The sequence below is a fragment of the Oncorhynchus keta genome, chromosome 1, assembly GCF_023373465.1.
Source record: "Oncorhynchus keta strain PuntledgeMale-10-30-2019 chromosome 1, Oket_V2, whole genome shotgun sequence".
NCBI lineage: Eukaryota > Metazoa > Chordata > Actinopteri > Salmoniformes > Salmonidae > Oncorhynchus > Oncorhynchus keta.
Window position 1 is genome coordinate 62,803,464 of NC_068421.1, and position 24,970 is coordinate 62,828,433.

The following is a 24,970-nucleotide window of genomic DNA, read 5'->3' on the forward strand; positions in this document are numbered from 1 at the left end:
CACTAGGCTACCTGCCTCCCCCTCCTCTAACCACTAGGCTACCTGCCTCCCCCTCCTCTAACCACTAGGCTACCTGCCTCCCCCTCCTCTAACCACTAGGCTACCTGCCTCCCCCTCCTCTAACCACTAGGCTACCTGCCTCCCCCTCCTCTAACCACTAGGCTACCTGCCTCCCCCTCCTCTAACCACTAGGCTACCTGCCTCCCCCTCCTCTAACCACTAGGCTACCTGCCTCCCCCTCCTCTAACCACTAGGCTACCTGCCTCCCCCTGCACTACCATTCGGAAAACTATCAGGACTGTGTGTTGGATGAATCCATGTCTTTTTATAGAATTCATTGGTGTTCTCTGCTAGGCCTCATCTGGGCACAGTGTCCGTCTGTTCCAGGAAGTGCGCTCTGCTCTCTGAGGTGAATTTAAACCCAGCCAATCATTCATCAGCAGAATGAACCCAGTGTTGCCTCTGCTCTTCCCTCCCATCCACGTTGTGCCTGGCTGTGTCTCTGGGTCTCACGGGGCTCTGCGGTCCGGAGAGGGTTGTTGACAACACAGTGGCAGGGACGGACGGGTAGGAGTGTTATCAGAGGACACACGCTCTCCTTCTCTCTTCACAACTTTCTCCTGTCTCTCTCCTCTCTACCTCTCTCTCCTCTTTTTCATTCTTTTTTTTCTTGCTCCTTCTCTCCATCTTTCCCTCTCTCCCTCCTTGTGGAGCTGTTATTTGATTTGCTAAATTAGATTAATGGCAGCTGGATAGTCGTTCATTGTCCCGTTAGATAAAGAGCCATTTCAGGAAATTTGCCTTCAGGTTCCTGAGGCCAGATGCAAATGCACTGGTGATGGTAATGATAGTGTGTGTGTGTGTGTGTGACTGCATTGTGCTCAGTCTCTGTCATGGGTTGGTGCTGTACTCAGGGTGTCACGTGTGCCACAGAGCTCAATCCACCTGCCTGTTCCCCAATGGGGCACTGAAGCCATGAATCAATGCGGCAACATGACTGTGTGTGTTCTGATCTGAAGTGATGTTAGTGCAGTATAGTTCCACATGGATGCTGCTGGTCTCTCCCAAGCACTGTGGACCAGGTAATGACTAGAGCAGGTGATGGGTTTGTTATGGGGACTCCATGACGATGTCCTTTTAGATGTGAAAGTAGTCTGACGGGATACTAGAGGCACATCATCAGTGCTGCTGACACTGCTGTGGGATGCCTATTGAGCCCAAAGTGCACCGCAAGCACAAAACCTCAATGAGTCAGCTAGACTGGCTCTTTCCTCTGACACTGACCTGGGGCTATCAAGCCATTTCGACTATATTATACTAGATCATTATCATAACATATTGGCCTATGCTATGTCATACCACACCATATTATATCCAACTCTGAGCATAGGATAGGATATGTTTCCTTTACTATCCAGGCCTGGTAGTTGTTGATAGATGGATTGGCAGGCAGGGTTGTTTATGCTGCTGACCAGTGAGAGGACAGACCGGCTGTTCTGTACTCTGTGTCACTGTGTGAGAGGTTTCACATGGCGCCATGCCTGCCTGCCTTTCTGCCCGCTTGTATCACAGCACAAAAATGTCCTCCGACACTGGTCAGGGAGTGAACCGCTCCGGGCTCTACTCTGGTCAACCGTTGAACCACACCGACACTGGTCAGGGAGTGAACCGCTCCGGGCTCTACTCTGGTCAACCGTTGAACCACACCGACACTGGTCAGGGAGTGAACCGCTCCGGGCTCTACTCTGGTCAACCGTTGAACCACACCGACACTGAGGCTGAGGAACTAAAACTAATAGCTGCAAAACATGAATCTGGTCAGTACCTGACCACACAGACTAGACTGACAGACATAGCTTCTCAGTGTTTCATGGAGTACAAAGTAATCTCAGCCATGGTGAGAAAGTTGTGAGTTGTCATTGTAATGTGCTCTCTCTTGCATGAGAAAAACTCTCATCTTAATTGATTTAAAGGAGTAGGGAGGGAGAAGAGGGGGACTGCATGAATCAGACAAAGAGAACTGTCAAAGACCATTGGCCATGGAGTGTAATATGAAACAGACCTGTGTGATGAATGATCTCAGAGGGAAGATGATGAGATTTTCTCATGGATTTAACTCTTATGACATCTTTGGATGATAAGTTATTTAGGGTGCGATACTGGCACGCACATACACCATACCTGGGCAGAAAATAGTTGTATTTTTTAGTTTATATGAAAAAAACTTTTCTACTACTCGGGTAGTTGAATATAGTTTATATAGAGTTTCAACTGATTTTTAAATACAGGTCTCAGAAAAACATATAATTAATATTGTGAATACCTCTCAGAAAACCAAATAATATTTGAAGGTATTTAAATATATGCAAGTTATTTGATAACAAAAAAATATATTTATTTGATGGCTGCCAAATATTTGATGAAGAAACAAACATTAGAGTAGACTACTTTTGCAGCTTTAAAATGATTATCACATAATGAGTAAGACAAAAGGTAATTCAGTAACGCTTGACATCAAGAGTTGTTTGGAAATTGTTTTATAATTGCATAATGTTTTTTTTTTACACAAGTGGAGTAAGGAACAGTCACTATTCCTCTTCTGTACAGTAGTTACATAAACTATCAGCTCATTCTTATGCAATTAAAATGCAATTACCAAAGTGTTATGTAACAAAGTAACAAAAAAAGTAACAAAATATGTCTATTAAAGATGCACTAACCATAAATCACTCTGCCATGTTCTGGTTGATAAAATTCTAATAGTTCACCTAATTTCAGTTTATGTGACAAAACCAGCAAGTGTAGTGTCGAGCACTCAAACTCAACTCTGGACCTCAAAGCCAGTTCCACTGCAATGTTTCATTGTTTCCCTCTAATCAGGGATTGATTTAGAACTGGGACACCAGGTGTGTGCAATTAATTATTAGGTAGGAAAGAAAACCAGCAGGCTCTGGACCTCGTAGGGCAAGAGTTGAGTACCCCTGGTGTAGAGAATCATTGTACCATCTAAACCGCCGTGACATATCTTGTCCATAACCAAAAATATAGTGTTTTCAGCTGTTTGGAGCTGGTGTACAAAACTGAAAGTAAAAGATGCAAAAATTCAACTTAAGAACGGGAAGCATAGAAATGGTGCCCATAGAACAGATGTACAGTGCCTTGCGAAAGTATTCGGCCCCCTTGAACTTGCGACCGTTTGCCACATTTCAGGCTTCAAACATAAAGATATAAAACTGTATTTTTTTTGTGAAGAATCAACAACAAATGGGATACAATCATGAAGTGGAACGACATTTATTGGATATTTCAAACTTTTTTAACAAATCCAAAACTGAAAAATTGGGCATGCAAAATTATTCAGCCCCTTTACTTTCAGTGCAGCAAACTCTCTCCAGAAGTTCAGTGAGGATCTCTGAATGATCCAATGTTGACCTAAATGACTAATGATGATAAATACAATCCACCTGTGTGTAATCAAGTCTCCGTATAAATGCACCTGCACTGTGATAGTCTCAGAGGTCCGTTAAAAGCGCAGAGAGCATCATGAAGAACAAGGAACACACCAGGCAGGTCCGAGATACTGTTGTGAAGAAGTTTAAAGCCGGATTTGGATACAAAAAGATTTCCCAAGCTTTAAACATCCCAAGGAGCACTGTGCAAGCGATAATATTGAAATGGAAGGAGTATCAGACCACTGCAAATCTACCAAGACCTGGCCGTCCCTCTAAACTCAAAGCTCATACAAGGAGAAGACTGATCAGAGATGCAGCCAAGAGGCCCATGATCACTCTGGATGAACTGCAGAGATCTACAGCTGAGGTGGGAGACTCTGTCCATAGGACAACAATTAGTCGTATATTGCACAAATCTGGCCTTTATGGAAGAGTGGCAAGAAGAAAGCCATTTCTTAAAGATATCCATAAAAGTGTTATTTAAAGTTTGCCACAAGCCACCTGGGAGACACACCGAACCATGTGGAAGAAGGTGCTCTGGTCAGATGAAACCAAAATGGAACTTTTTGGCAACAATGCAAAACGTTATGTTTGGCGTAAAAGCAACACAGCTCATCACCCTGAACACACCATCCCCACTGTCAAACATGGTGGTGGCAGCATCATGGTTTGGGCCTGCTTTTCTTCAGAAGGGACAGGGAAGATGGTTAAAATTGATGGGTAGATGGATGGAGCCAAATACAGGACCATTCTGGAAGAAAACCTGATGGAGTCTACAAAAGACCTGAGACTGGGACGGAGATTTGTCTTCCAAAAAGACAATGATCCAAAACATAAAGCAAAATCTACAATGGAATGGTTCAAAAATAAACATATCCAGGTGTTAGAATGGCCAAGTCAAAGTCCAGACCTGAATGCAATCGAGAATCTGTGGAAAGAACTGAAAACTGCTGTTCACAAATGCTCTCCATCCAACCTCACTGAGCTCGAGCTGTTTTGCAAGGAGGAATGGGAAAAAATGTCAGTCTCTCAATGTGCAAAACTGATAGACATACCCCAAGCAACTTACATCTGTAATCACAGCAAAAGGTGGCGCTACAAAGTATTAACTTAAGGGGGCTGAATAATTTTGCACGCCCAATTTTTCAGTTTTTGATTTGTTAAAAAAGTTTGAAATATCCAATAAATGTCATTCCACTTCATGATTGTGTCCCACTTGTTGTTGATTCTTCACAAAAAAATACAGTTTTATATCTTTATGTTTGAAGCCTGAAATGTGGCAAAAGGTCACAAAGTTCAAGGGGGACGAATACTTTCGCAAGGCACTGTATAGCTTCTTAGACTTACTTTCAATGAGAATGACAGATCTATAACACGCATTTCAATGTGAATTTGGTCGGTCACCCAAAAAGTTACATACTGCAGCTTTAAGGAAGCTAAATATCTCAAAACTGCCTTCTTGAATCAAATACAGCCAAGGTAGGTGGAGCATGATGTTAATTTGTATTCTGATTAAACTATCCCTTTAGATGGACAAAAAGGTAAAGAAGTTGTTTTTGCTAAGCATCCAACTTGCTGTTTGCAAATGGCTTTGAATTACTCTGGTATTTTCAGGTGTCATAACATTAATTGTAGCTTTCAACCTTTTTAGTGGCTTGTAGTTGAGCGTCACAACTTATTTATACCTATCTGTACAAAATATCATTAGTTAATTGGTTTGACTTGATTATCTACTTGATACTTGGGGCAATGGACATTCAGGAGAATGGACTTTTACAAGATGTTAAAATATAAATGTATTGTATAGTTCAAATATGACTGTCAGATTGGAATAGTACAGGAGATTGTGTGTGTGTGTTCTATTCATTCTATTTTTATTTTCAACATGCAGTTACAGCCCTGTCATTAGTTGAAGGCAGCCAATCCAAATATTTCAGAAAAGTAATCACTTCCTGAGATCTGTATTCAATTTTTTTTAAGTAGTTTCGTTCTCAGATCTGTACTAAAATAGTTTTTAAAAAGTCATCACTTTCTGAGATCTTTATTAACATACTTTACAAAAAAGTACTGCTTTTTAAAACTATTTGCTGTCCCCTCCAAAGTAACTTTGTTCCCCCGGGAAAAATTATTACTTTCCACGAAGCATACCGTAGTTAAAACTATAGTTGTTCCAGGTCTGACACACACACACACAGTGAAAAACAAGGTCTGCTTTTGTGCCCTTGAGCAAGGCATTTAACCCTAATTGCTCCAGGAGCGCTGTACAATAGTGACCCTGGCCCGTGACCCCACTCCCTGCGGGTGTCTCAGGGGGGAGTTGGGCTATGAAGAAACACATTTCCATTACACACTTTGTAACAGGACAAATATAAGCCCTCCCCCAAAAATGTATTACTATTACTACACACACACGCACCTGTCTGTCACATAAATGAAAGAGCTGTCATACTTCTGTCCCACTGTGTCTGTTAGCAGGGGAACTCTGTTGCTGGGACAATGAGCCATGGCGGGAATGATAAACCCCCCCCAGCCCTCATGGAGGTCAACTTCTAATTAGCTAGCAATTATTTATCTTTTCTGTAAACACAAAGGCATAATAAGAGTTGTTCAGAAAGCCAAGCCACCATATTAAATATACCCCTGGATTCATTAACTGATAAGAAAATCCACTGGGATTACTTTCATACTAATTCCTAAAGCACAAATGTGTCGATAATCGTCTGTCTCAATTGAGACCAAGAGAGTCAAATGAGAATTAGGCCGAACCTTTTTAGATGAGGCTATTTTGTTTCTGTGAAATAAGTCATATTTTCTGTTTGGGGACTTAAGCTCCTTTCACAGATAAATCATTTGGCAGTTAAACAGACTGAACAGTAGTAGCTTTATGTAGGCCTACTGTTTGTTTGGGGTTCCTCTTCTGAAAACCCCCTGTCATTCATCGTTACAGTAATTGAATGGAAGACCGCTTGGGACCTGGTTGGTCTAATTTGACTATTTGCAAATATGTTTCAATGATCGCCTATGTGCCTTATTTGAATATACTGTAGGCTATTGTACGTTTTAGATGCTGTATGTTTTAGATCAGGGTTCCCCAACTGGTGGCCCATGGGAAAAATTTGGCCCGTGGGTGATTTTATGTCTCCCCATGTTTTCTAATTGTTGGACATAAAAGACTGTAAAAACACCAGCAAATCAGCTCCAATTGATTTTAATTTAGGAAATCTGTTCCAAAGTATTCCCACTCATAATATAGAGATATACTATGTGGCCAAAAGTAGCTTGCTCATCAAACATCTAATTCCAAAATCATAGGCATTAATATGGAGTTAGTCTCCCTTTGCTGCTATAAAAGCCTCCACTCTTCTGGGAAGGCTTTCCACTAGATGTTGGAACATTGCTGTGGGGACTTGCTTCCAATCAGGCACAAGAGCATTAGTGAGGTCAGGCACTGATGTTGGGCAATTAGTCCTGGCTTGCAGTCGGCATTCCAATTCCTCCCAAAGGTGTTTTGATTGGGTTGAGGTCAGGGCTCTGTGCAGGCAAGTCAGGTTCTTCCACACCGATCTCGACAAACCATTTCTGTATGGACCTCACTTTGTACACAGGGGCATTGTCATGCTGAAACAGTAAGGACCTTCCCAAACTGTTGCCACAATGTTGGAAGCAGAATTGTCTAGTAGTCATTGTATGTTGTTGCGTTAAAATTTCCCTTCACTGGAACTAAGGGGCTTAGCCCGAATCATGTAAAACAGCCCCAGACCATTATTCCTCCTCCACCAAACTTTACAGTTGGCACTATGCATTCAGGCAGGTAGCGTTCTCCTGGCATCCGCCAAACCCAGATTCGTCCGTCGAACTGCCTGATGATGAAGCGTGATTCATCACTGCAGAGAACGCGTTTCCACTACTCCAGCCAATACTTGGCATTGCGTATGGTGATGTTAGGCTTGTTTGCGGCTGCTCTGCCATGGAAACCCATTTCATGAAGGTCCCACAAACAGTTATTTGGCTGACGTTGTTTCCAGAGGTAGTTTAAAACATTGAAAGTCACTGAGCTCTTCAGTAAGGACATTCTACTGAAAATATTTGGTATGCTCGATTTCATACACCTGTCAGCAACGGGTGTGGCTGAAATAGCCAAATCCACTCATTTGAAGGGGTGTCCACATACACTACATGTATGTAATCATATACAAATGTGGTCAGAGACATGTACCTGTTAGCGTAGTTAAGGGAACTATATACCTGCGTTGTGTTTAGGACAGAGCAGGGCAGCTCACCTTTCTCTGGCTTGGGTTACACAAAGACTGGTGCAGATGGGAGAGAGACAAAGAATACGCCATAACTGCCCTTCCATAGAGAAGGAAAGGTTTTGGAGAATTACATGTGAATTAAAGTCTCTGTATTACCTAGTGTACTGTTGTTAAATAATCAAATGGGTTTGAACCCAAATCCTCTGATCCCTACTGTCCCACCACCACTCTCCTGTCTATAGGCAGATGTCTCAAAGCAACGACTGTGTTTGGTGTCTGTGACTTTGGGTGGTTGTGGTGTTGGCCTGCTCTTAGCCTCTATCCCGGACCCTTGGCATTCCAGGCATTCCCCTGCTACTTGGAAAAAGTGTGTGTCCCTCTAGCAGGGTATTTATAGTGTTGAGGAGCAGCTGCTTGCCTGTCTGGATAGCCTCCACAACAGATCCACTGTTGACATCAAAGTGGGTGCTTCAAGGTATGGGCTATTTTTAATTCTGCCTCAGTTAGCCTAACGCACCTGTTACGTGATAACTTTGTTAGTGTTATATGTAGGGATGGAATCGCGTCTTTGAAACAAGCACGGCTCCTGGTTTTTCTTTTCATGTGTGGCATTGGCTTCCTTATGCCAGTCTTGTAGAAAATAAAGACATCTGCACAAGGCGGGTAAGGTGCAAGACAAAAGGAAGACAGTCTTTGGGTCTATGCAAATTCAGATGTATTCTATTGTAGCACAATACATCTAAAATGTGAATGGACCCTGTGGGAAGACTTCTTCAGCTTGGAAGAAAATTGCATTTTTGAAAACCACTCAGCTTACCCCGTCTGCCTTCCTCTGAAAGCTGGAGGAAGAATACATCCATTTTTGTTTCCTTAAACCAGTGTCATGATTGCTTGTGGTTCCCCTCCAACGAGAGAAACAAGAATCCATCCCCAGTACTAAAGGTCATGGAAGAATACAAAATGACTTGTGTTTGTCATCACCTCCTCCCAGGCTTCTGTTGGACAGATAGACATTTCTGTTTTCTCCAACCATATGTCAAGCTTGGTTCTGGTTGCTTAACAACAAGAGAAGCGTCCACATCCACAATATTAGGACCATGATGAAAGAAAAACGTATTAGTTTTGTTTGTGTTCATCTTTCACCTCCTTTTTTACCTTAACAATTCATGTTACTATGCTCCAAGGTCCTCAAGGAATAAGTAACAGAGAGAAGTGTTGACAGAATTTTATATGAACAGAAAATGTATAGTAATAACATCTCTCATATTGAAGAATCTATAAAGCTCAACCCATAGAGATGCAGTACAATATAATTCTGTGGCTCACCCAAGGACTTTGTGTTTTTGCAGGGGGACAAGAATGCAGGTTTTGACTTGCTGTACCATAACATGAAGCATGGCCAGATTGCTACCAAGGAGCTGGCAGAGTTTGTCCGTGAGAGGTGAGGTGTTGTTTGGGCTGGGACGTGTGGGAGGGGTGGTACAGTAGTGATGGGATATATGGGGAGGAGTGAGATGTTTCTCAATCCATTTTTTACATTTCAACTCATTAATTAATTTGAAAAAGTTAGTTTTCTAAATGTTCGTTAAGGTTTTTGAAGATTGCCTTTAAAAAGACTGATTCCAATACAGGACACGGGGCCTTGCCGGTTCTTTTCATAGTCATGTCTTTGATGGAGCCTCTCCCCTGCCAACCCTGCCCTCTAACCCACACTATTGTGCTGCATTTGGACAGACCAGCACACAGGAGTGTTAACAGATACACACACACTCACACAAGACAAGACACAGCCCACAAGACAAGACACAGCCCACAAGACAAGACACAGCCCACAAGACAAGACACAGCCCACAAGACAAGGAGCTCCCTGTCTTACTACACACACATTTGCAGTAGCTGTGTTTTGCATGTTATATGGGCACTCGGCTCAGGTAAAATGCTCAGTCTGGAAAATCCTCCTCCTGGGTTGTTTTCCCTGCAGTCCTCTGTATTTATTCAATCTCTTAATGAGTCAATTAGCTGGAAGTTGAAGACTCATTGTAGTATTTAAGCCTGGGACTTACAGGGCTTTTCTTACAGGGGGATATAACAACCTGCACAGTCAGACCAATGTCATAATCTTGACTATTATTCATAAGATCCCAACCACTGCACATTCCCCACAGGCGGGAGGAAATGTGGAGGCAACAAAGTGGCAGTCAGGAAATGAAATGAGACGTTGTAGAGACGCTGTTTCCCTCAGGACAGACGGAGTAACCCATTGAGCTGATTGATTTCCCTCACCTCAGCTCTTCTCTCTGGTCTTCTAAAGCTCTCTCGCAATCTGGATGGGGAAGTTCAATTTATCTAAAAGGACAATCTAGGAGTGGTTGATTAGAAATGTCAGATATTCACATGTTCTGTATGCCTAGCTACCCATCTTCAGGGGGTACTACTTCTCTATATCATTGAAAAGGGGATTTCTCTGTTGCCGGGAGGCTTGTGAAACTGCAGCGATTTATTTTCGATTTGTTTGTTTATTTCTTTGCTCTCTCCTCGTCGAGATGGGAGGGGGTTGTCCCCCCCAGAATATACTGAGGGAGGGGGTTGTCCCCTCCAGAATATACTGAGGGTGGGGGTTGTCCCCCCCAGAATATACTGAGGGAGGGGGTTGTCCCCTCCAGAATATACTGAGGGAGGGGGTTGTCCCCTCCAGAATATACTGAGGGTAGGGGTTGTCCCCCCCAGAATATACTGAGGGAGGGGGTTGTCCCCCAGAATATACTGAGGGAGGGGGTTGTCCCCTCCAGAATATACTGAGGGAGGGGGTTGTCCCCTCCAGAATATACTGAGGGAGGGGGTTGTCCCCCCCAGAATATACTGAGGGTGGGGGTTGTCCCCCCCAGAATATACTGAGGGAGGGGGTTGTCCCCTCCAGAATATACTGAGGGAGGGGGTTGTCCCCCCCAGAATATACTGAGGGTGGGGGTTGTCCCCCCCAGAATATACTGAGGGTGGGGGTTGTCCCCTCCAGAATATACTGAGGGTGGGGGTTGTCCCCCCCAGAATATACTGAGGGTGGGGGTTGTCCCCCCCAGAATATACTGAGGGAGGGGGTTGTCCCCCCCAGAATATACTGAGGGAGGGGGTTGTCCCCCCCAGAATATACTGAGGGTGGGGGTTGTCCCCCCCAGAATATACTGAGGGAGGGGGTTGTCCCCTCCAGAATATACTGAGGGAGGGGGTTGTCCCCTCCAGAATATACTGAGGGTGGGGGTTGTCCCCCCAGAATATACTGAGGGTGGGGGTTGTCCCCCCCAGAATATACTGAGGGAGGGGGTTGTCCCCTCCAGAATATACTGATTTACTTTTTTTTCTTTTTTTCGCCGGACTACAGATGGTTATTAAAATGTTATGTTCTTCCTGCAAAATGAAACCATTTATTATTCAGATGTGGGTTTGGGCAACATTTACACAGTATGGAAGCTGAATATTTATTTCCCTTTGCCTGGCTGTTTATACCCTATATTTGCTCTTTATTATTCTCTGTACATAATAATATGATCCATTAAGCTAGTAAGATATCTAATCAAAGTTTATTTGTCACGTGCGCCGAGTACAACAGGTGTAGGTAGACCTGAGTGAAATGCTTACTTACAGGCTCTAACCAATAGCTCTAACCAATAGTGCAAAAAAAGGTGTTAGGTGAACAATAGTTGGGAAACAAATAAAACAACAGTAAAAATAGGCTATTTACAGTAGCGAGGCTATAAAAGTAGTGAGGCTACATACAGACACCGGTTATTCAGGCTGATTGAGGTAGTATGTACATGTAGATATGGTTAAAGTGACTATACATACAGTGGGGCAAAAAGTCTTTAGTCAGCCACCAATTGTGCAAGTTCTCCTACTTAAAAAGATGAGAGAGGCCTGTAATTTTCATCATAGGTACACTTCAACTATGACAGACAAAATGAGAAAAAAAAATCCAGAAAATAACATTGTAGTATTTTTAATGAATTTATTTGCAAATTATGGTGGAAAATAAGTATTTGGTCAATAACAAAAGTTTATCTCAATACTTTGTTATATACCCTTTGTTGTTAATGAGAGGTCAAATGTTTTCTGTAAGTCTTCAAGGTTTTCACACACTGTTGCTGGTATTTTGGCCCATTCCTCCATGCAGATCTCCTCTAGAGCAGTGATGTTTTGGGGCTGTTGCTGGGCAACACGGACTTTCAACTCCCTCCAAAGATTTTCTATGGGGTTGAGATCTGGAGACTGGCTAGGCCACTCCAGGACCTTGAAATGCTTCTTACGAAGCCATTCCTTCGTTGCCCGGGCGGTGTGTTTGGGATCATTGTCATGCTGAAAGACCCAGCCACGTTTCATCTTCCCTTGCTGATGGAAGGAGTTTTTCACTCAAAATGGATCAGTCGTCCTGGTCCCTTTGTAGAAAAACAGCCCCAAAGCATGATGTTTCCACCCCCATACTTCACAGTAGGTATGGTGTTCTTTGGATGCAACTCAGCATTCTTTGTCCTCCAAACACAACGAGTTGAGTTTTTACCAAAAAGTTATATTTTGGTTTCATCTGACCATATGACATTCTCCCAATCTTCTTCTGGATCATCCAAATGCTCTCTAGCAAACTTCAGACGAGCCTGGACATGTACTGGCTTAAGCAGGGGGACACGGCTGGCACTGCAGGATTTGAGTCCCTGGCGGCGTAGTGTGTTACTGATGGTAGGCTTTGTTACTTTGGTCCCAGCTCTCTGCAGGTCATTCACTAGGTCCCCCCGTGTGGTTCTGGGATTTTTGCTCACCGTTCTTGTGATCATTTTGACCCCACGGGGTGAGATCTTGCGTGGAGCCCCAGATCGAGGAAGATTCAGTGGTCTTGTATGTCTTCCATTTCCTAATAATTGCTCCCACAGTTGATTTCTTCAAACCAAGCTGCTTACCTGTTGCAGATTAAGTCTTCCAAGCCTGGTGCAGGTCTACAATTTTGTTTCTGGTGTCCTTTGACAGCTCTTTGGTCTTGGCCATAGTGGAGTTTGTAGTCTGACTGTTTGAGGTTGTGGACAGGTGTCTTTTATACTGATAACAAGTTCAAACAGGTGCCATTAATACAGGTAACGAGTGGAGGACAGAGGAGCCTCTTAAAGAAGAAGTATTAGGTCTGCAAGAGCCATAAATCTTGCTTGTTTGTAGGTGACCAAATAGTTATTTTCCACCATAATTTTCAAATAAATTCATTAAAAATCCTACAATGTGATTTTCTGGATTTCTTTTCTCATTTTGTCTGTCATAGTTGAAGTGTACCTATGATGAAAATTACAGGCCTCATCTTTTTAAGTGGGAGAACTTGCACAATTGGTGGCTGACTCAATACCTTTTTGCCCCACTGTATATGATGAACAGAGAGTAGCAGTAGTGTAAAAGAGGGGTTGGCGGGTGGTGGGTGGGACACAATACAGATAGCCAGGTTAGCCCCTGTGCAGGAGCACTGGCTGGTCGGCCCAATTGAGGTAGTATGTACATGAATGTATAGTTAAAGTGACTATGCATATATTATAAGCAGAGAGTAGCAGCAATGTAAAAAGAGGGGTTGGGGGGTGGCACACAATACATACTGTTGAGAAGCCTTTTTGTCCTAGACTTGGCACTCCGGTACCGCTTGCCATGTGGTAGTAGAGAGAACAGTCTATGCTTGGGGTGGCTGGTGTCTTTGACGATTTTTAGTGAATTCCTCTGACACCGCCAGGTGTAGAGGTCCTGGATGGCAGGCAGCTTAGCCCCAGTGATGTACTGGGCCGTACGCACTACCCTCTGTAGTGCCTTGCGGTCACAGGCCAAGCAGTTGCCGTACCAGGCAGTGATGCAACCAGTCAGGATGCTTTCGATGTTGCAGCTGTAGAACCTTTTGAGGATCTCAGGCCAAATATTTTTTGTTTCCTGAGGGGGAATAGGCTTTGTCGTGCCCCACAACTGTCTTGGTGTGTTTGGACCATTCTAGTTTGTTGTTGATCCGGACACCAAGGAACTTGAAGCTCTCAACCTTCTCCACTACAGCCCCGTCGATGAGAATGGGGGCGTGCTCGGTCCTCCTTTTCCTGTAGTCCACAATAATCTCCTTAGTCTTGGTTACGTTGAGGGATAGGTTGTTATTCTGGCACCACTCAACCAGATCTCTGACTTCCTCCCTATAGGCTGTCTCATCGTTGTCGGTGATCAGGCCTACCACTGTTGTGTCGTCTGCAAACTTAATGATGGTGTTGGAGTCGTGCTTGGCCATGCAGTCGTGGATGAACAGGGAGTACAAGAGTGGACTAAGCATGCACGTCAGGAAGTCCAGGAGCCAGTTGCAGAGGGAGGTGTTTAGTCCCAGGGATCCTTAGCTTAGTGATGAGCTTTGAAGGTACTATTGTGTTTAACGCTGAGCTGTAGTCAATGAACAGCATTCTCACGTAAGTGTTCCTTTTGTCCAGGTGGGAAAGGGCAGTGTGGACTTCAATGGAGATTACATCATCTGTGGATCTGTTTGGGTGGTATGCAAATTGGAGTGAGTCTAGGGTTTCTGGGATAATGGTGTTGATGTGAGCCATTACCAACCTTTCAAAGCACTTCATGGCTACAGACGTGAGTACTACGGGTCTGTAGTCATTTAGGCAGGTTGCCTTTGTGTTCTTGGGCACAGGGACTATGGGGGTCTGCTTGAAACATGTTGGTATTATAGACTTCATCAGGGACATGTTGAAAATGTCATTGAAGACACCTGCCAGTTGGTCAGCATATGCCCGGAGCACACGTCCTGGTAATCCGTCTGGCCCCGCAGCCTTGTGTATGTTGACCTGTTTAAAGGTCTTACTCACGTCGGCTACGGAGAGCGTGATCACACAGTCGCCTGAAACAGCTGATGCTCTCATGCATGCCTCAGTGTTGCTTGCCTCGAAGAGAGCATAGAAGTGATTTAGCTCATCTGGTAGGCTCGTGTCACTGGGCAGCTCGCGGCTGTGCTTCCCTTTGTAGTCTGTAATAGTTTGCAAGCCCTGCCACATAAGATGAGCGTCGGAGCCGGTGTAGTATGATTCAATCTTAGTCCTGTATTGACGCTTTGCCTGTTTGATGGTTCGTCGCAGGGCATAGCAGGATTTCTTGTAAGCTACCCCGTTAGAGTCCCGCACTTTACAAGCGGCAGCTCTACCCTTTAGCTCAGTGCGAATGTTGCCTGTCATCCATGGCTTCTGGCTGAGGTATGTACGTACAGTCACTGGGGACGATGTCCTCGATATGCAATCGTTTTTCTGTGAGCCAGAAGGGTATGAGTGTAGGTTTAATAGCTCTATCTGCAGTTGGATGCAGGATTTCCAATGCTGAGACTGTGTAGTAGACTATCACTGCCTGGTTTGTTACTGACCAGCCAGGGGTTCATAGGGATTTACTCTTATCTATCTGTGGGTTCTCAGGGCTGCCATCGAGGAAACCTACTCCAAGTCTATGAGCAAAATGGCCAAGATGGCAAGCAATGGAAGCCCACTAGGGTGAGTATAATAGATAACCATTGTCATCAACATCTCAGTTTAGAGAGCAGTATTATTATCATAATGAAATCAACTGTTCTATATTGGCAGGGTGCTTAGAGGATGTACAGTAGTTTGTCTGCATGATTAGGGTCTATGATTCTCTAGGGTCCATGATTACTGGGTCATAGGTCAGGGATGTGATCTACTCCATCATCCCAGAACTCTCTGCCTTCTTCACTTCCTGTGTGTGTTGTTTTGGGGTGCTTTGGTTTGTTTAACTCCAGAAATGCACCATGAAGATGGACCATTCAAACAAAATGTATGAAGTCACCTCTGTAAATGTATACTGGAGTATACAAAACATTAGGAACGCCTGCTCTTTTAATGACATAAACTGACCAGGTGAATCCAGGTGAAAGCTATGATCCCTTGTTGATGTCACTCCTTAAATCCACTTCAATCAGTGTAGATGAAGGGGAGGAGACCGGTTAAAGAAGGAATTTTAAGCCTTGAGACATTTGAGAAATGGATTGTGTATGTGTGCCATTCAGAGGGTGAATGGGCAATATTTAAGTGCCTTTGAACACTGCAACACTGCTGGGTTGTTCATGCTCAACAGTTTCCCGTGTGTATCCAGAATGGTCCACCACTCAAAGGACATCCAGCCAACTTGACGCAACTGTGGGAAGCATTAGAAGCAGCATGGGCCAGGATCTCTGTGGAACGCTTTCAACACTTTGTAGAGTCCATGCCCCGGCCAATTGACGCTGTTCTAAGGGCAAAAGGGGGTGGAACTCAAAATTAGGAAGGTGTTCCTAATGTTTTGTACACTCAGTAAATGTTATTATTAGCGTTAGGACTTTATACCATAGGTGACATACTGCTGTGTGGCCCTCAGGACATTTGCCCCTATGTGGGACGTGTTCCGGGTGTCATCAGACAAGCTGGCTCTCTGCCACCTTGAGCTGATGCGCAAGATGAACGACCTCATCCGGGACATCAACAAGTATGGTGACGAGCAGGTCAAAGTTCACCGCAAGGTAACATGAGGAAGCCCCTCTTCTCACCATGTTTCCATGATGATGCCACCTCTAACCCCCCCATGAATCATTAACTATATTCTAATCTATAACAGCCAATCTACAATTAAGAATATGTGTATGGTGTGTTTCTCACAGACCAAGGAGGAGCAGGTGGCGACCCTGGAGTCTGTTCAGGCGGTTCAGGTCCAGAATGGTCACCTCCAGAAGTCCAGGGAGGGATACCACTCCAAGTGTATTGAGCTGGACAGACTGAGGAAAGAGGGAGCCCCCCAGAAAGAACTGGAGAAGGTCTGTCCACTAGATGTCATTCTGTATAACTACAGTAGATCTGTCTTAACTGTTATATGACCGCAGGGTGGGTGCCTACTGTTTATAAATGATTGGTTGCTGGAAGTTTACTGACTACTAATGGTAGGGAGTCCAACAAGGTTACTATTATAACAGATCATTTGTTCTCACCAGTATAAATAAAGGTTCGACTAATGACTGGATGAAGTCTATAATCATCCTCTCTCCTCTCACTAGGCGGAGCTGAAGTCTAAGAAAGCTGCCGAGTTGTTTGCTGTGTGTATAGAGAAGTATAACCGCGTGGGAGGAGACTTCGAGCAGAAGATGAGCGAATCAGCACAGGTCAGTCAGTTCACTGGTCCTGGGGCGGGTTAGGGGCGGGACTCCATGGAGGAACCAGACATGTTATATCAGTGTGGCCCAATCCTGGGGTTCCCTTAAATTAACATAAACCCATCTCCATGGCTACCTGCAGTTTCCAAGGAAACGCTTAACAAACCCGATGAGCGTTGCTATATTTGGGTATGAAATGATGACTGGAATCCTGGTGACCAATTACCTGTTAATAGCTACAATGGGAGATCTGGCCCTAATTATGAGTGGGGTAGAGAGAGCTCAGCGTGGCTTCATGAAGACTACAGCCCAGAACATGACAGGGGGAAATGACCTGTTCTTTCAAGCCATTACTCTAGCCCCCATGCTGTGTTGTGATTAGCACCTGGTTATTATCTGGGATGGGAACTATTATGGTTTGCGCCTGGTTCTGTTCTTTTCAAGTTGCCATGGTTGATAAGTGCCTTTGGTTTTTGTTTCTTGGGGTCCTTTGGGTTTCAGTTCTTACTACTTAATGGCATTTTGCGGTGGTTTGTGGGTATTTTGAGTAGCATTTTGGTGTGCTTTGGGGTAGTTTGAGTAGCATTTTGGTGTGCTTTGGGGTAGTTTGAGTATCATTTTGGTGTGCTTTGGGGTAGTTTGAGTAGCATTTTGGTGTGCTTTGGGGTAGTTTGAGTAGCATTTTGGTGCGCTTTGGGGTAGTTTGAGTAGCATTTTGGGGTAGTTTGAGTAGCATTTTGGTGTGCTTTGGGGTAGTTTGAGTAGCATTTTGGTGCGCTTTGGGGTAGTTTGAGTAGCATTTTGGTGCGCTTTGGGGTAGTTTGAGTAGCATTTTGGTGTGCTTTGGGGTAGTTTGAGTAGCATTTTGGTGTGCTTTGGGGTAGTTTGAGTAGCATTTTGGTGTGCTTTGGGGTAGTTTGCTGTAATTAGGACCCATCTTGGTGTCTGAACACTGTTGTGTTCCCATCCTGTGTACAGAAGTTCCAGGACATTGAGGAGGCCCACCTGAGGCAGATAAAACAGCTTATCAAGGGATACTCTCACTCCATAGAGGACACCCACGTCCAGGTGGGACAGGTAGGTCACCCAGACACTGACCCAGGAGCCACAGTCTGGCTGGAGGGATTTAACTGCCCTCTCTGAGGGGTTGTCCTGCTATAGTCAAACTTCACATCCACATCACACACACTCAAAGCCCTCTCTCTCAAGTATGCTTCTTCTCTCTTGAGCTGTTCTTGTCAGACTGTAAGGAGCCCTCTCTCCTCTGTTCAGGTCCATGAGGAGTTCAAACAGAACGTGGAGAACATCGGCATAGATAACCTCATCATGAGGTTTGCAGAGCAGAAGGGCACAGGGAAGGACCCACCAGGTACACCACACAAACACCATAAACGGATGGTTTGATCCCAGTGTGTGTTCGTGTGTGTCCCATTTGTCCTCACTGTGATATATCCCTATGTGTGGCAGCCCTGGTGGGGTTTGAGGAGTACATGACAGCTTCAGTACCTGAGGGGAGTAAGAAGAGTCGAGGAAAAGCCTTCAGGATTCCTGGACTGGGCAAGAGGGACAAAGAGCCAGACTCAACGTGAGCGCGCACACACACACACACACACACACACACACACACACACACACACACACACACACACACACACACACACACACACACACACACACACACACACATGGATGATAAATCCCAATTCCCCTCAATTTCTTTTGTCAGCTTCATCTGGGATATTATCTTTGTCACTTACATTCACCTATGTGTTGCTTTTTGCAGGGATTTGGCTGTGACGGGGACACCAGTGAGTGTATGCTAATTCACACTTGTACACAGTGGCACGAAAACCATCAAGTCAATGTCAGTTCTTCCATTATCAGTCTGGTGGTGGTGGTTTAAACAGCACATCACGTTGCCCCTTCCAACTTACTGACAGACAGATGGACGTGTGTGTGTGTCACCGTGTGCATTTGTGCGTGTGTATGAGCAAGGGGGAGTAATCATACGTGTGACAATGACGTGTCTGGCAGTGTTGGGTTACCTTGCCTATTTTTATCCTTCTGAGAAGGGGCTTTTGAGGTTGGGTCGAGAACAGTGGGTTGCCAGGACTGTTTTAACAGACAAGTGTCACATGGGGGGGGGGGTCGCACCACCTCTTACCCAGGTCGTAATCTTCACACACTGCCCCTGAAGTGATATAACACTTCTGATGATAACATCACTCAGTCTGGGTTGAGGTATGTTATTAAGCATATCAAACACTAGGATAAAGTATTTATGTTTGTGTCTGACGTTGCTGGGTATTCTCTATTCTGCACACAGACCTCTCCCCTGGAGGTGGATGAGGAGGGGTTTGTCATCCGAGCCGATGTCAATCAGAATGATATCCTTTCTAGGCAGTGACACTGACTATCAGATGAGAGGCTATCTCTCTGCTATATTGTTGTAATATTTGCCTTTGACAGACCTCTTTATCTTCATATTGAAAACAAGGCTTCCTGGCACTGTGTAAGAGAGTATTATATCTTCATAAAGCACTCTAGACATCTCCTATTAGATGAATAGAACATTAGCTAGTTCTCCCTGACACCTGGCGGGTAGGAGCGTTGGGCCAGTAACCGAAAAATTGCTAGATCGACTCCCCGAGCTGACAACATAAACATGTGGTGTTCTGCCCCTGAGCAAGGCAGTTAACCCACTGTTCCCGGGCGCCGATGACGTGGATGTCGATTAAGGCAGCCCCCCCCACCACACCTCTCTGATTCAGAGGGGATGGGTTAAATGCGGAAGACACATTTCATTTTAATGCATTCAGTTGTACAACTGACTACGTATCCCCATTTCCCTTTCCCTAAGGAACATTTAAATGGACTTAAATTCTCTCTCTGTCCTTAGTCCAACTCCAGTCCATTATGAGGCTGGGGCAATGGGGGCCATGATAGCAGGCTACCTCCCTCTGTTGTTGTCATTCTGTCACTCTCCTCAGCACAGCACAGTTGTTACACTCATTAGGTATTTTATGTAACGGCCAAATATACTGACACTAGATCTGTCTCTCTCTCGGGCACTCACTGACATCACATGCCTGCGAGCAAACCGACACTAACACACGTGCGTGCAGATGAGCATGTAATAACAGGAAGGAGATGGAGTTAAGGTCAGATGGAGTTGCAGGATGTTGTGGTTGGCTGTTTTATACACTGTCACCTCTGGCGCACTCTGTCTCTGTGTTTGTCACAGCAGTCCTATACTCTCTAGTCTACATGGATTCATTCTCTGGCCCCAGAGGGTATTAATAAAGCCGTATAGCATTATCGTCAACAAAATACCTGAGTGAAAACATTTTTGCAATAAAGCTCAAGCAAGCCTACAGGAAGATTTTCCACTGCTTTCTAAACTCATAGATGAGGTATCTGTATAATACAGGACTATGGAAACCCTGACACTCCCGATGTTGTCCTAGGCAAGCTGCATTAGGCCATCTTCCCTCCAGTCAAGCCTCTATCTCAGGTCACTGCTCCTTAACCCAGCTCTCTGTCCGTACGCTGCTCGACGGAGGACAAGGAGAACGACTTCTACTCCAGCGACTCGGACTTTGACGACGAGGAGCCCAAGAAGTTCCACATCCAGATCCGTCCAGTGGGCAGCAGCAGCAACTCTGCTGCTACAGAGATGGAGCTGAAGGCCACCATGGGGGCACTCACACTGCCCCCCAACAGAGGGGTACGATGGGAGTACAGGACCAAAGGGGAGGCATGGATGGGGTGAAATGTGTCACTTATTTTCATGTGGTGGTATCAGAAGTGATGAAAAAGATAAGCTCAGAAATGCTTATCTGTGTATTATATGTGTAATTATCTCTCCATGTTGTTGTAACAGCAGCAGGATAGAAGCATGCTTAATTGTTTAGATGCTAATTAACAACTCTGCTCACCCTCTGTTCCAGGTGTCAGTGAAACGGCATCGCTCCAGTAAGTTCCATTAAACTCAGCTTCTGGTTAAAAATAGTTTGATTTCTGTCTGTCTCTGTTGTACGCATCCACACATTTATGTGTATATGTGGGCACGCGAGTGTGTTCTCTGAATCCTTGTCCTCTCCACAGGAAACAGCAGTACTACAGGCCGTTCAGAGGGGGAGGGAGAGGGCGCCCCCCACAGGGGTAAGTGGAGTTAGCACTCTCTCCACACCACTGGTTTTTCAGCATCAGTACATTATCAAATGTCAAAATCAAATGTATTTATATAGCCCTTCGTACATCAGATGATGTCTCAAAGTGCTGTACAGAAACCCAGCCTAAAACCCCAAACAGCAAGCAATGCAGGTGTAGAAGCACGGTGGCTAGGAAAAACTCCCTAGAAAGGCCAACACCTAGGAAGAAACCTAGAGAGGAACCAGGCTATGTGGGGTGGCCAGTCCTCTTCTGGCTGTGCCGGGTGGAGATTATAACAGAACATGGCCAAGATGTTCAAATGTTCATAAATGACCAGCATGGTCAAATAATAATAATCACAGGCAGAACAGTTGAAACAGGAGCAGCAGCACGGCCAGGCGGACTGGGGACAGCAAGGAGTCATCATGTCAGGTAGTCCTGAGGCATGGTCCTAGGGCTCAGGTCCTCCGAGAGAGAGAGAGAAAGAAAGAGAGAAAGAGAGAATTAAAGAGAGTTTACTTAAATTCACACAGGACACCAGATAGGACAGGAGAAGTACTCCAGATATAACAAACTGACCCTAGCCCCCCGACAAACTACTGCAGCATAAGTACTGGAGGCTGAGACAGGAGGGGTACTGATCTTCCTATTGGTCCTACTGATCTTCCTATTGGTCCTACTGATCTTCCTATTGGTCCTACTGATCTTCCTATTGGTCAATTCACCCCTCTCTGGGAAGATATACAGTACAGTTTTGAAACATCCAGATATCTGGAAAATCTGATTGACATCCGACATCATTTCACCACAATGTATTCTATCAGTGTTGAAAGGTCATAAACATCCAGGATACTATTACCCAATCTTTAATGTTACTACCAGTCTGAAGTGGTGTTGTGAATGTGATTTACTGTATTGCTTCTGGCTAGGCTTAGCAGTGCCTATCCGTCCAGTAATAAATCCTAGAGGTGGCTGACCTCGGCTGAAAGACGCTGTCTATTTGTCCCACTTCGGTCTGTCTGGAACATGGTTTATTAGTGGGGGAATAGCAGCCTTTTATGCTACAGTAGGAGGCTATTTGCGGAGGAGATGGAATAAAGCAGGGGGAATGAGCAGACATGATTAACGATGAGTGCCTTGATTAAAACAGTAGCATAAAGCGCTGGGCTGATGCTGCGTAGAGAACTGGTCTAATGGCTGGTATGTATCATTATGGAAGATAATGGGTATTCCCTTATGGCTCTGCCCTCCGTAAGCACTCTAGTTAATCACATCTCCCCCTGATTGGGACTGATTGGGGAGCAGTCATGAATTAAACTTCACTAACTGTCTGTGTGTGTGTGTGTGTGTTTACACTTTGCAGAGGGAGAGCAGGACGGCCTACGCAATTCCATCTCCAGTCCGGATCACAGCAGGTGAGTGAATGTCAGTCAGTCTTGTCTCTCCTCTCTCTGACGTGCATGGCTGTAGCTGTGAGCAGCAGGGAGATCGAGAGGAAGAGATGCTGTGGGAGAGGAAGGCAGGCCAAGATCTGATGATAGTGCTGCATCACTCTGTCAAATCCTGACATTATCTCTGGCTATGCTTTTATTGGCTCCTGGTAATGCATAATCTCCCTCTCTCATTCCTTCTCTCTCACCCACCCTCTAGGTTGAGTTCTACTGCGTCAGGCTCAGACAACCTCTTTGGACCTCCTCTGGAGTCGGCATTTAAGTCCAAAAGCTTTGCTGGTAGAGAACACCTACCGAGAGCAGAGAGTGTCTTTGGTGCATCTGAATGTAAATGTGGTTAATATGATCATGTTAATATGATGAAAATTGAAGAAGTTTTACCCCATCACATAGTCAGTAAAACACTTGTTCCTATGTATGCATTTATGATACATACTGTTTTAGGTAGAATGATTGTCTGCCCTTGTTCTCTCCAGATGCTGCCTTCTCCACTGACTCCTCCTCTCCTGAGAACGTAGAGGACTCTGGGCTGGACTCACCTTCCCATCAGCCCCTGGGCCCCTCCCCTGAGACAGCTGGTTGGGCAGCGTGGCCATCGGCAGGTCAGAGTAAAGAACCAGCAGGACTGGGCAGGCCAGCAGACCCCTTCCTTACTGCCTTTAGAGACCCCTCCCCAGGACGCAGCCCCCACCCCCCCCAGGACAACCCAGCCAGTATCTGGGCAGCTGCTCCTCGGTACCCCCGCCCCCCTCCAGACATGGACCTCTCAGCCCTCCGCTTCCCGGTCTTCTCCCAGTCCCTGGTCCCTCCAGAGCTGGACCCGGCTCTGTGGAGCTGTAAACACATCCCTCCTGAAGACCCCTTCCTGGCTGCCTTTGAGAGGACCGTCGTCACCCAGGAGACCCTACCCCCCCCTGACGCCTGGGCCCCCCCACCTCCGCGCCCCTCCAGAGACGGGAGGGGAATAGAGGTACGGAGTGACCCCTTTTCCAGTGACAGTAAAACCCTCCCCTCCTTTTGCAAGGACATGGACCGGAAACGTAGCGTCCCGCCCCCAGAATCACCTGACGACCCATTCGCCATCACTATGATTGGCAGCCCCACCCACCAGTCAGCCCTGGCTGCCGCGACAGGGGTCCTGACCCACAGTGTCAGCAGTAGTAGGTTGACCCCCAACGCCAAATCCCTCCCCTTATCCCAGCCAAAAAAGGAGCTAGTCCACTGGAACTCTGTCCACAACCCCTTCAGTGAGGGGACCTCGGCTGGGTCTCTGGCCCTGGGTGGAGTGGTCAATGAGGGAGGGAGGAAGCAACGCGAGTCATGCAGTGAAAGCGAGCCACGCAGGAGCGGCCTGCCTCTCACACTGCATTCTGGGCCACAGGAGGACCTGTGCTTCTCTACTGACAAAGACCAGAACTGTCTGGACCTGAACGCACCACAGCAATCCTGCAACATGGGCTCACACAAAGGTACAAATGTTACACACTACACTACTGGGCTCAAATGTCTATGCACTAGCTCTATTTTGGGATGTTATTTTTTTTATTTCCCCAAATATATTTCATACTATTCAAAACGCCACACAGTCTTTTAGTCAACTTCCTCTTGTTTTACAGGTTGTAATATTGGTAATTTCCCTCTCTCCTTCCTCTCCAGGTTCAAGGCACAGCTTCAGGCAGCACAGTGCAGAGCTGCTAGTGGCAGCCCCCCCCAGACCGGCCAGAGCCAAGAGGTCCTCAGGCAGACTGAGTGGCTGTGAGAGAGTGAGTGTCCTCAGGGAGATCACCCTGACTATAGCAGCTCAGGCCTGGTCTCACTCAGACCTGTGGCTTTTGCAGCTATAAGTCTGACAAGCAAGGCTAGAACAATAGTCCTGTTCATTCTTCCAAATATGAATGATGAATGTAGAAGAAAAAAAATGTTTCTGATTGAGCTGAGCAGAGAAAATGTTCTGTGAAGAGGGTATGTTCTGAACGATGACATTCTCCACACATCCTCTCTGGTTTCTCCACACTGTAACCCTTATATGTCTCAGTCCAGGTCAGTGTGCTCATCTCCTCTGCCGGACCCCAGCCTGGACTTCACCTCATCCTCCTCCTCCAGCCCTAGTGAGTGGGGGCCCCAGACCCATGCCACCAGCCCTGCTAGAGGTGGGCAGCCCTCACCCCTCTCACACCTGCACAAAGACCACACACGCCTACACAGTTAGTCTAAACAACAATTTGCATACCAATATTTCAAAGATATCCAATAGCATAAAGCACTTATGAATAAGGACATTGTGCCTTGAACTTGTGTCTTAGACATGGCTATTTTCCCCACAGTGCATCTGTCTCGCGGGCCGAGCCCAATCTCCCTGAGCACCCAGGAGTCCTGGCCTGTGGCTGCAGCCATCACAGAATACATAAACGCTTACTTCAAAGGTGGACAGCATAACCGGTCAGTATACATAAGCCCTCTGTACACCAGATCCAATGTTATTACCTTTTA

At 45.5% G+C, this 24,970-nt stretch overlaps 1 protein-coding gene across 3 annotated transcripts in view; it reads left to right on the forward strand.

The window, feature by feature from the left end:
- Positions 1–24,970, forward strand: part of LOC118390390 (F-BAR domain only protein 1-like) — a 58,487-nt gene that overhangs the window by 28,584 nt on the left and 4,933 nt on the right. Inside the window, exons 3-21 of one of the 3 annotated variants that reach the window (XM_035780892.1) lie at positions 9,055–9,146; positions 15,154–15,228; positions 16,109–16,250; positions 16,389–16,541; positions 16,779–16,883; positions 17,853–17,951; positions 18,147–18,243; positions 18,342–18,459; positions 18,658–18,688; positions 19,201–19,261; positions 20,423–20,601; positions 20,825–20,849; positions 20,982–21,038; positions 22,393–22,444; positions 22,680–22,807; positions 22,957–23,949; positions 24,137–24,243; positions 24,516–24,630; positions 24,805–24,919. In XM_035780892.1, the coding sequence (XP_035636785.1) occupies positions 9,055–9,146; positions 15,154–15,228; positions 16,109–16,250; positions 16,389–16,541; positions 16,779–16,883; positions 17,853–17,951; positions 18,147–18,243; positions 18,342–18,459; positions 18,658–18,688; positions 19,201–19,261; positions 20,423–20,601; positions 20,825–20,849; positions 20,982–21,038; positions 22,393–22,444; positions 22,680–22,807; positions 22,957–23,949; positions 24,137–24,243; positions 24,516–24,630; positions 24,805–24,919 (2,744 nt within the window). The remainder of the gene's footprint in view (positions 1–9,054; positions 9,147–15,153; positions 15,229–16,108; positions 16,251–16,388; positions 16,542–16,778; positions 16,884–17,852; positions 17,952–18,146; positions 18,244–18,341; positions 18,460–18,657; positions 18,689–19,200; positions 19,262–20,422; positions 20,602–20,824; positions 20,850–20,981; positions 21,039–22,392; positions 22,445–22,679; positions 22,808–22,956; positions 23,950–24,136; positions 24,244–24,515; positions 24,631–24,804; positions 24,920–24,970) is intronic. The other 2 variants (XM_035780911.1, XM_035780902.2) reach the window with 2 other exon arrangements.